Genomic DNA, 12,337 nt, shown 5'->3' with positions numbered 1-12,337 from the left:
CTGGACATAAATTAATGTACGTAAATGGCAAGTCATGTGGCTAGGGTTTAGCCCTAGACACATGAGTTAATGAGCCTATACATCAATCTATGGTATTGCAAATTGGGCCTTAGCCTTGTCGATTAAATGAATAAAGTGGAGACCCCTACCAATGGATGTTTGCCATATAGGTGGGGGTCGAAACACCGCCCCCTCTTTGGCATGTGAAAGAAGTTCATATGGCAAAGAAGAGAAAAGAAAATCAATGAGGAAAAATAATGAGAAAAGAATAAGCGGACATAATGAAATTGATGTATCTACCATGGTAGCAATGAATTATGAAGGATGAAGTGAAAAATATATGGGTACGTAGAAAACAAAAGAATTTAATGTAAATATGGTGGTGAGACACATGCATGCAATTAACCAATAAGCCCAATTCAAATAGTAATTGAATAACACTACAATACTGAGTGTGTAATAGAAACTGACACGAATTCGTACTTGTTGTTCAAAAGGCAACTTATATTTATAGCCAAACAAGAGTGAAACAGTAGAAAGCAACGGTCATATAGTACAAAAAAAAAACTAAGTATAGAAAAGAAACAAGCTAGAGATATGACGAGGATAGAATTTAAGAGATGGAAAGAAGATGGAAAATATAGCAAAGACACAAGGCCGCGGCAATCCTCAATTGAGGAGATACAACAACTATTAGTGCTTGATAAATTTGAGATGGATGAAGTCGATGATTTTGAAACGAAGGTAGAAAAAGATGAAGTTATAATGGCATATTGCCCATTAATGTGTGCGAGGGCAATTCCATTGATCAAAGAAATTGCTCAACTATTGGAGTGGTGACAAATTGGATAGGGACAACTACCAATTCCGTTCTGGTTAATTTTTATGAGAGCAGAACGTTTACAAGATGAATTTAATAGAAGGTTCGGGGCTCAAGAATTATTCGCATTGATACATCCGAAAACCGTATTGACTAAAGGATATATAAAATTTGAAGTTGAATTTAAGAATCCGAATAGAAGATTTAAAGGGTTCCCAAAAATATATACTGGATGGGATAGATTTTTGTATTACTTGCGCGGGAATTGGAATCCGAGAGAGTTCAAAGTGCCGAACAAATTTTGAGATAAGAAGAAAAATTAGTGTAGGGGATTTTCTAAATATTCTCTAATCCTCCTCTATGCCTTGTGATTCAGAACCTTTTTTTTCTTGATGGAGAAGGGATGAGATGATTTAGTATTCAGGGTTGAACCGCATGGCGGCTGCCTATGTATCTCCTTGTTTATTTAGAATAATCAAACCCTATTTTGCGTAGTTCCTAAGAGCGAATTCATATGGTTTAAATAGGAAGAGTCTTGAGAGTCCTAGGGTTAGGGTTAACCTCACAGCCTATGAGTTCCCTTCCATCTTTGGAATCTGCCTTCCTATTAGGAATCCTTTCCTTATGGAAGTATGAATCTAGATCATATCTTATTAGAGGCAGGTTTCCTTGTTGGTCACAATATCCCATCACATATGGGAAGATTATATCTAACAGGTAACTCTTAAAGATATGTCATTATGATTCCTTACTTATCATCAAATCTCGCCCTCTTCAGTTTTCTTCTGTTCAGGAACTGTCCATATCAGTTCCTAACGACTTGGAGAACTGTTATGCTTAGAGGCGATCAGTCACGTGTTTGGCACATGCTTACTAAACACTCGTGATAAACACGAGATCACTTACTCATAGAACTGATCCGATGGCTCTCGTCTCATTTTGACATCTATAGTCCTGGGTCATTTCCCATCCACGTATCATCCAATTAACGATGGGAAATCCCCCTTACAGATGCCCCCTCTCATGCCATCTAGCAAGTGGGCGTTTGAAGCGTCACTGCTTTTGGTGCGAGAATCATAAATAGTTGTTGGAACTGCTTACGGACTCACCTAATTAAGGCTCTGAAAAGATGGCTTGAGCAGACACACCGTTTCCCGAAAAAGGTAATGATGGCAGTTCCATCCCGAAAAGACACAACGCTTGGGTTAATCGTAACCGTCCATCGCATCTGTAAATAAAGGGGCTTAGAGAGAGAATCTTTCTTATCTCTTCTACTAGCCTTCTCTGTATACAGACTTTCTGCTCTCCCGCTATGGTTTAACTAAAAATTCAAACTTTCTACCCTTTTTGACCATGACGAACCCAAATTGGTCACTTATCAACTTCAGGGATCTCTCTTCCCTAGAACTAATAAGAGAGAAATTTCGCATCCCTGATAATATCGGGCTTGAGTGGGGGAGATTATCTGATAAGTTGGCCTACTAGGAGGTTGTGCTCGTCATAATTGGTCAACTCAGGATTGGTCTCACTCTTCCTTTCCACCCATTGTTGAGGGAGTGTCTGGTTCACTTCAATCTTGCCCTTGCTCAAGCGGCTCCCATGTTCTATAGAACTGTCATGTACTCTGCCATACTGACAAAGAGGCATGGATTCGCCTTGAACAGATGGGTGTTTGGGTACTTTTATGAATTCCGTCGCATTTGGGACCAGTCTTACTACTATCTTATGACTAGGGACAAGAATGTTTTGATCGTCTTCTTTGAGGGAAAGCACAGTGATGAGGGTTGGGCTGGTCACCACATCCAGGTGCTAGGTGATGAGTGGGACCTTCATCCTCAAGATGTTCATGGCAAACCAATGGGGATTCTTGTTCCCAAAAAGCATACTCATGCACCGACCAGTAAGCACACTTTCTCATGAATTTACAAATCCTCCATAAGTGCTTTCAACTGATTTTTCTTGTTGTTATCCCTTAGATGACTCTTCCCCATGGAACTAACTTACCACAATTGATGCTGCTACTATGGTTTTCATCAACAAGATTTCCAAATATCAGAGGATGCCCTGGGTAGTAGTTCCTGATCCCACTCGCCTCTTTGAGTACTTCAATATGTCTGCTTAAGAACTGCTGGCACTTGCCTTCAAGTAAGATAACGAAATTTCGTCCTCTAACTATGAATGAAAAGACACCTTTTAAGGCTCCTGTGAATGTTCCAAGTAAGTTTTCTGAAAAAGTTATTGCACCACTACCAGTTCTGGACCCTCTCCTAGGTTCTGAACAGGCTGGTCACCATATACCGTTGACTATTAATCCTTCCCTCCCAGATGACCGAAAGGGGAAAGGCATCCTTGAGATGGTCGCTCCAACCGTTGCTCTCCTTCCTCCTCGAACTAATAGGAGGAGGTGGGAAGATGATATGCCCTTCTCGCCAGAATCCCCATACTCTCCTGGAAGCACTACACCATAACTGGATTTTTGTGACAGAGGCTTTTGAGGCTTTGTGATGCCAAAATGGCGTCAGAAACTTTGTGACGACAATTAGGCATCAATATTAGTTTTTTAGGGCCACAATAAATCAAAAGGTTATTTTAATTTTAAGAAAATTCTGGAAAAAATTAGTGACAGCATATAGGCATCAAAGGTATAAAAATTTTAGCTAAATTTGAAATCAGCGCACGTGTTCTGCACAGGCGTCAAACTCAAAAGACCATTGGGTTTCTTCTCAATCTCAACTCTTTGAAAGAGTGAAACCCCTCCACCCAATTCACATCAGATTTAAAAACGAGAAACCATCTCTTGATCAAAACAAATAATCTAATCACATCCTCTCCTCTCCTTCTCATATCTTCAAACCCCATTTCTATCGCTCTTGCCATTTCGATTGAGTTTTAGTTTTTCCAGATCTGGATTCTGCGAAGTGTGTCGTTTATCTTGTAAGTTTTAAATTTTCTTGTAATCTCTTCATTTGTCTATCAAGTATATTCTAATTCCGAAATTAATTTTGTTGGCATTTTAATCATTGAGTATAGGTACTCAGACTAGATCATGATTTCCTTCGTTAGTAATCACATTGCTTTAATAATTTTTATGTTAAATGATGTCTAAAATAATGAGATGTTAACAGTAAGTAGAGTGAGAGAATGTTATAATTATTGGATAATTTTTCCAGTTTTGTTTTAGAAATAAGTTGTCTTTATCTGATTGTTGTGGGAAAATTCTTAGTTCGTTCTCTCATTCTGTGCAGTGTGAGCGAAGATGGAAGGCTCTTTGTCTGGAAAATTAATGAACGTCCGGATGCAGAAAAGAAGCAACAAATTACTGGAGAAACAATTGTCGCCATTCAAATAGTAGTACGTAGAGGGAGCACCGATACATCCACGAGTTTGTTGGCATTCTAATAAACAGGTAATGTCTCGCTTTCGACTTGCATGTGTTTTTTTTAAGTTATAGTAATATTTTGATAGGATACTCTTTGCGTTATCGTAATTGGTGGAAGATATATTTATATAAGTGGTGTTCTTACTGCTAGTGAGTGTGTTAGTACTTAGTAACTTCTAATTGACCATTTACAGGAATATTTGGTAGTTGGGATTGGAAAATATGTGTAGAAAATTGATACAATTCAATTTGGAAAAAAAAAGGAAGTATTTTCTGCAGAGGAAGCAATAAAGTGTCCTATTATTAACAAGCTGATTGATGTTGTCCAACTTGTTGGAAAGCACGATGGAGAAGTGACGGACTTATCCACTCAACATTAATGGTTAGTTCGTAGTGACATGGTTTATGGTGCAGTACAATGGCTTTATTATCTCTGTACAAGTACTTTATTGTTTGGTTGCATGCTCACTTCCCCCTTTTCTTTTCTTTAACTGTACTCAAAGTATTTATAAACTAGGAGGTAGTTGTTTTATGTGAAACTTCGCTTAGTTGATTAAGAGGAGTACATGATTACTTGCTCTACTCAAGTGATTCAATTAGTAGATCTGGTAGCTGTTCTTTTCATGGGGCTGCATCAAGTAGTTTGCAGCCAATGAGCTTAGATTGCATAGTAAACTATCTAAGTAACTACTACACTCTTTACTTAAAAGATCATAGACTTGTTATAATTATTATAACTAATTTAGTTTATCTCGTATTTGCTAAGTGCAATTAAAAGCTATAGAATTGGTTTTCATTAGTTGTTTCATATATAATAGTTACGTTGTTCTGATTTGAAGGGTGTGCACTAAACGAAATATGGTTGATAAGTTAGACTTCTAGCTTCCTTGGTAGCTGTATAGTCATGCGGCATATTGATTTTAACTCTTGACAACACATGCTTAGAGTATGTATTAGGGGTGGGCAATGGGCCGGGTCGGGCTAGCCCGGCCCTAAACATTTAAAGCCCTTAAGATATTAGGGCCGGGTCGGCCCGGCCCTAAAGTCAGTATAGGGTCGGGTCGGGCCGGGTCACAAGTCGAAACCTCAAGCCCTGACCCTGACCCTAGCCCTCTTTAAAGGCTTTAGGGTCGGGCTTTAGGGCCGGGCCTATATATATATATATATATATATATATATATTTTTTTTTTTTTTTACTACATCAGTTTTAAAACTCATTTATATTACAAAAATGTACAATAATCTACAAACTCAAAGTCCAACCAATCTAGTAATAATCCTGTATAAGTCCAAAAATTTAAAATGCACATCCACAATCTAATGAACTGAAGTACATCGAGAGTTCGGAATTTGTTCTTCCTTGTACTCAAACCTCACTAAAATTACATTTAACATTGAAATACATAGACAAATAATTATATTATCATTTTAAAGGAAGAAGTAATATATATAAAGAAGAAACATAATAGTTTTGGTTAAGGGTCATGGAAGTTGTTAAACTATTTGTAATATCATAAATTATTTCTATAATAGATTCAAACAAATATAATATTACCTTTCTTCTAATTTAAAAGTGATTCAAGCTTTGTATATGGAAATAAAAATATTGGCTTTTGAACAAGTGATGGAGAAAGGTTTGAGATTACAAATGTCATTTTTCCTCGACAAAGGTTGTTTTTGGTTTCTATGTTACAAATGTCCGCTCATTTTTTGCTTTAATGGTGTGGAAGGAAATCTTTAGTTTTAGACTTGGCTTGGATGTGAATAAAAATATAATTTATAAGAAATAAGTGAGAAAAGAAATTGAGAATAATAAGTTATGGACTTTGACTTGATGATCAAAGGAATAAAGTCTTATTTTTATTAGGCTAGTGCTCATTGTTCTTCATGGCTGCTAAGTTGACAAGTTTTTGTTATATAAAACAAGTTATTGAAAGTACCCTTGGGTGTAAGTGATAAATTACAAAGGACAATGTTATTTTAATTGAAAATATTTAACAAAGAGTTGGACAATTATGGTATGTGTATTTATAGTGAAAGTATGAAACAGGGCCGGTTAGGGCTTGGTTAGGGTTAGGGTCTATGTTTTAGAATCTTAGCCCTAGCCCCGCCTAGAAGGCATTAGGGCGGCCCGGCCCTAAAAACTCGTGAGGGGCTTTAGTTGTGAGGGCTTTATAGGGCTTAGGGTCGGGTCGGTCAGGGCCGGGTTAGGGTCGTTAGGGCCAAATTCCCACCCCTAGTATGTATATTCGAAGTATTTGTGTCAAGTTCTTTGACATTTGAATTATATCCTTGGGTTCAGCACCCATATCGCATCCTGTATTTAGTGCTATCGTATGCTTTATTTTGATTTGGGTGTTAGTTCTTATTGTTGATTTTAGTCTCAATTATTTTACTGGTTGGGAAGTGTTGCTAGGCTGCAATAGAATTTTATTTGTTTTTGAATGTTCAACCCTCTATAAACCCAGGCTAACACTAGTACATAAATTGGTTTTTGAGATTCGGTGTGTTTTGCATCTGGTTTGTTACAATTAGGAATAAAAATATGTTTATTAACTGCAATCTTTTTTTATGTTGATGACATATTTGATATTTCATGTTAACTGAAATTGGTGTTAACATTAATCTCTTTGATTTAAACAAGATTCCTTTAAGAAGTAAATGCTGACTTATCATAGGAACTTGCAAGGTCACCTCAAAAGATAGTTGCAAGTGCTTTTCCTCAATGCTTTAGAAGAATGGATGGATCGACTCTGCCAGGATCTCCAACCCTGCTAGCTTCTTTAGTGAATGATGAAAGCCTTTGTTACCTCTTCAGCCGAGGTTCTTGATAATCCACCTTTAAAGCTTGGCTCAAACTTCGATTCTTATCTTTAATTAGGGGCTTGCTCTCATCTCATCATTGGTAAAATTGGTGCCTGACTGGTTGCAAACTAATTGTGTGGTCTTTGATACCTTGGTTCTTGTTTGGAAATCGCCTGATAGAACTACTCGATCGTTTAGACAATGAACAGAAATTGAGCTCAGTGCAAGTAAGTTGGACTGCAAGATTTAAGTTCCCTTTTTCTGATTTCATACTCTGGCCAGGCTTGTTAAGTCTGTAGTCTTCTCCGTTTAATTTATTTGTGAGAATGTTAGCTCTATGAAATGTTTGGTTGTCTAGTTTTGCTTTTAGTTAGTGTTATGTACTGCGCGTGCTCACTGCATTGTCATTGAATTTGTTGTTGATGTGGCTTAGGAATTATAGAGAGACTATGACTATAATGTTGTTGCTCAATGCCGAGGAGGCTAAGGAGATGAGTGTGTTTAGGATATTGTTTATTTTCCACAAATACTCAAAACAGTCGATCGGAATCTTAGATATGCTGCCAACTAGCAGACTTTATAGATCTGTTATTATTAAGACTGTCTCGTAATCGATCTAATATGCCTGAAGGTCTTTGTCTTTTGAGAATGAAGTGTAAACACCCAAAATCCACTGTCTATTGTTTTTAAAATTTATTTATTTAACCAACGAAGACTATAGGCCTAAGATTTTGGCTGTCCAAATGCTCTCCTTACGACCTAGCTGATTTGAATATCATTTTTATCGCTAAATGAATCGATGTGAGTACGGTTCTTTTTCTCAGTTAACGTAGATTGAATTAAACTTGGCGTTTGATTTCATTGGATTAGGACATATTCCAATGAATTGAATTTAGGGTGTTATGATGTTGCAGTAAGTTTAGAGAGGGGAGACTATTTGCAGACACAGGAGAATATATAAGGAGGAGATACTTGTTCATTTATTTGGTAAGCTCATAAATCTTCCTTTGGTCTTGAAAAACTTGTATTGATTTTTTTTAGTGCTCTAATTCACTTTGGGCAGTCTAACACACATTTTGGGTAGTCTGACATAGATGTTTTATTACTTAGAAATAGATATTCTATATTGGAATGAAACAAGCATTTGATCCTTTCATAGATGTTATACTAAGCTATATGGTAATTATATATTCACGTTTGGGAACAAGTTATCTTTGGTACTCCATCTGACATTTGTTAGAGATAATATGTAAAAAGAACATGGTCTGTTATGTTGAACTGAAGTGTGTTCCATGACTTGGGCAGTGTGGCCTATGGCAACTTGTAGCGGCCTGAAGAATGGCCTGCAACAACCTAGAGTGGACTGTAGTGTAGCCTTTAGAAAAATACACCTGAAGTTATACCTTGTAAGCTAGTTACACATGTCTTAGTGATCAAAACACAAATTTACAAGGAGAATCCCGTTCCATTCTGCTGCCTCAGTTCTTCTTTTGTTCCTTACAATCGTAATATATGCAATGGTATGGCTGGTAAGAAATGGTTGAGCTGGTAAGAATTTGATGATTGAAAACTTTTAGCTCTTTCAATGGTGGGTTAATCAATAAAGCTTGAATGGTTGAGCTGGTAAGAAATTGATGATTGAAAACTCCTTGATATTCAATTTTGTAAAATGCATTGCTTGAAGCTTGGAATTCTTCCTATGTAGATGAGACTCAAATATGTTTGCAAATTGATTTGAATGTTGGTACTATTAGATGCATGCTTGAGAAGTTTAGTTAGTTTTTTGGGCTGATAAATTAGACTTTTTCTTTTAGCACCATGCTTTTGCTTTATAATTGAAGATGATGTACAAGTAGAACTTGTTTAAGTTCAAAGGAATTATTAGTTGTATGCCTCTTTCTTCTTGTTATTCAAATAGTTGCAAACTTATACTCAATTTTGGGTTGCTGAAATTGGAAGTAATAGTTGGCTGTAGGAGTTCTTGTCAAGGTTGACTCGACATTTCAATTAATGATTTGGTCTTTGCTGCTGAATTATGATAGGACTAGTGTAACTAAGATTTCCGTTAAATTCCTTTGAGCCCTCTCTTTTTTTGCTAATACATGTATAAAGGATTGGCTCGAGGGATTTCTTATTGCTACTATGTACACCATTTCATGAAATAGAGAAAGGAATGCGCTAGTACTTATGGGTCGGATGTACACAAAATTGAAAAGGTGTTGAGGCTTTGGGTATGTTACTGAAAAACTTTTATATACACATATCAAACGATGCATGTCTTGTTTTCAATGGTCCTAGTTGGTCCAAAGATTCTCTTGTTCTAATGGATTTTTTTTTTTTTTTTTTTTTTTTTTTTTTTTTTTTTTTTTTTTTGCTCAGTAAAGATGAAATCTCATTAAATATGAAAAAAAAAAAAAAAAAAAAGCCCGAGAAAGCCTACTATTACAAAGAAACAACATAAATCTAAAAACATAGCCACAAGAGGCTAACCCGAGAACTAAAAATTATTCTACTTCTAAATACAAAAGTTTATCCCATCTCACCACAAAATACTCAAAAATGATACTCCTAAACTCTTTAAAAACTTAGACCACTGAAATAATAGAGCCTTAATAGATATGATAATCTCATGCTTAGATGCAGAAACACCTTCAAAGTGTCGACAATTTCACTCAATCTAAATACCCCACAAAATAGCAAATGGTAATAAGCTCCAAAGACGATTGCCTGATGAGGTAAAAGGACCATGACCCCAACCTTTCAACAAATCCACCACTCGCCCAGGACTCACCCAATAAATACAAGACTCTAAATGGAAAGAAAACCAAATGTTCCAAGAAAAAGTACACCCCAACAAAACATGATTTACAGATTCACCATCTTTCCTACACAATTGACAATAGTTAACAATAATTTTTTTACGCTTCCGAAGATTATCAATGGTAAGAATACGCTCTAAGGAGACTGTCCAAGCAAAAAAAGAAATCTTGGTGGGGACTTTAGCTCCCCATATGACTAGATTGGGGAAAAAAAGGGAATAGGAGCACAACGATTATGAGAATTTGACCAAGTACGAATGCTGAAATAAAAAGACTTCATAGAGAAAGTACCTTTCTTGCTCGGGTACCACACTCTCTTATCATAGTTTTGCGTCACAGAAGGTAGCGCATCAAGCCTAGCCATAAGGGAAGCTAACGCATCGATCTCCCAGTCATTCAAAGCTCTGCGAAGACCTAGATTCCACGATATGCCAACCTCAGTTCTGACCATGCACTCTGTAACCGGTTTACCTTTAAAGCTAGACAAGCCAAACAACAAGGGATAACTGTTAGCAAGTGAACCTCTCTCTAACCAACTATCTTCCCAAAACAGAATCTTGTCACCAAGCCCTAACTTATACCGAACACCTTTCAGAAATATAGGAAAAATATTAAAGATTCCTCTCCAAACCCCACAACCATAGGAGATACGAACCGAACCACTATCCCATCCGAAATAAGTTTTCCCGTAGCGGGACACAATCACTCTTCTCCACAAGCTCTGACGTTCCTCTCCAAATTGCCACAACTACTTTCCCAACAAAGTTTGATTAAAACTACTCATGTCTCGAAGACCTAAACCCCCGTTCTTCTTAGCCAAACAACACAACTCCCACCTTACCAAGTGATAGTAATGTTGCTCGTCCAAATCATCCCAAAGAAAGTTCCTCATAATACCTTCAATCCTATTCGCCACACTTTTGAGAATGACGAAAAGAGACATAAAATAAATAGGGAGACTAGCCAGGGTGCTTTTAATGAGAACTAACCGCCCCCCTTTTGATAAATATCTACACTTCCAACTTGTCAATTTCTTCTGAACTCTTTCAATGACCGAGTCCCAAATGAATTGAGACCGTGAATTTGCTCCAAGAGGCAACCCCAAGTACGTACAAGGGAAGGAATGAACTTGACATCCCAAGACCATGGCTAAATCACCAAGACTAGAAACATTGCCTACACCATAAATCTTACTCTTAGACAAGTTCACCTACAGCCCCGACACAGCCTAAAAACAATAAAAGATGCCTCTCAACCATCTAATCTGATCCACCTGAGGTCCCAAAAAAACTAAAGTATCATCAGCAAATTGGAAGTAAGAGATGCGAACCTTGTCATGCCCAACACGAAAGACATCAATAACCCCCAAGGAATTCGCTCTAGAAATCATCCTACCTAAGACTTCCACAACCAAGATAAGAAGAAGAGGAAAAATCGGATCTCCCTGCCTGATCCCTTTAGAACTCTTAAAAAAGCTAGCTGGGGAACCATTAACAAGTACAGAAAATGACACTGTAGAGATACATTTCTGAACCCATTTTCTCCACTTAACACCAAACTCCGTCCTCCTCAAAATATAATCCAAAAACATTTAGTTAACATGGTCATAAGCCTTGGTTAAATCTATTTTACACACGACTCCAAAACTATCATCTCTCCGTCTATCATCAATTGCCTCATTCACAATAAGAATACCATCTAGAATTTGTTTATCATGAATAAATGCTCCTTGTTCTTGAGATATCACTTTGTGCAGAACCTTCTTAAGCCTTAAGGCCACAGACTTGGAAATAATCTTGTAAGCACTCCCAACCAGACTTATAGGCCTCAAATCACTTATATTGCCGACATCAGTCACTTTGGGAATTAACGCAATGAAAGTGTTATTTAGATGGTGTGCTAAAAATCCGGTGTCAAAAAAATCCTCGACCATACTCATGAAATCAACACGAATAGTCTCCCAACACCTCTTATAGAACTCAATGAGAAACACATCAAGCCCAGGGGCTTTATCTCCTACCAAACACTCGATGGCCTCCCAAATCTCTTCCTTTCCAAACGGGTTTTCTAGCATCTCCTTGTCCAAACCAGAAATACCATCAAGAGGTATGACATCCATGAAAAATCTAACATTTAAAATCTCAGAATATAGTCTAGTATAAAAATGCACAATACCATCTCTGAGGTTTTCCTCCTTTTCACATCTCTGCCTTCAATCCATACACTCTCCAAGTAGTTCCCTCTATTCCTAGCTTTAGCCATCTGGTGGAAAAACTTTGTACATTTTTCATCTTCAATTGTTACTCTGATCTTAGCCCTTTGTCTCCAAAAGATTTTCTCTCTCTTTGTAAAACGTACAAAGTCAGCTCTAAGATCTTCCCTTAAGTTCTTTTCCTCATCCGAAAGAGAATCAACCTTCTCTTTGACGTCAAGCTCCCTAATATCAGCAAGAATTTCCTCTTTCCATCTGTCCATCCTTCCAAAAACTCCCTATTTCACACCTTAATTTTTTCT

At 37.2% G+C, this 12,337-nt stretch overlaps 1 protein-coding gene and 1 long non-coding RNA gene across 3 annotated transcripts; one reads left to right on the top strand and one right to left on the bottom strand.

The window, feature by feature from the left end:
* Positions 1–4,175: 4,175 nt before the first annotated feature.
* LOC147492614 (uncharacterized) lies at positions 4,176–9,275 on the top strand. Of its 2 annotated transcripts, XR_015198709.1 has the most exons (4): positions 4,176–4,226; positions 4,394–4,581; positions 7,919–7,991; positions 9,117–9,275. It is a non-coding gene; the product is annotated as an uncharacterized LOC147492614 (long non-coding RNA). The 2 variants fall into 2 exon arrangements; XR_015198708.1 differs by lacking the exons at positions 7,919–7,991; positions 9,117–9,275 and adding an exon at positions 6,844–7,635.
* Positions 9,276–9,681: 406 nt separating this feature from the next.
* On the bottom strand, positions 9,682–11,414 carry LOC147492613 (uncharacterized). The gene is made up of 4 exons (XM_086567561.1): positions 11,154–11,414; positions 10,900–11,033; positions 10,115–10,302; positions 9,682–9,812 (listed from the first exon to the last, which is right to left on the bottom strand). Exons 1-4 carry the CDS (start codon positions 11,412–11,414, stop codon positions 9,682–9,684), a joined length of 714 nt encoding a protein of 237 aa, XP_086423687.1.
* Between the last annotated feature and the right edge of the window lie 923 nt (positions 11,415–12,337).

The sequence above is a fragment of the Coptis chinensis genome, chromosome 6 (genome assembly GCF_015680905.1).
Source record: "Coptis chinensis isolate HL-2020 chromosome 6, ASM1568090v1, whole genome shotgun sequence".
Classification (NCBI taxonomy): Eukaryota; Viridiplantae; Streptophyta; class Magnoliopsida; order Ranunculales; family Ranunculaceae; genus Coptis; species Coptis chinensis.
This window is presented reverse-complemented; position numbering and strand designations above follow the sequence as displayed.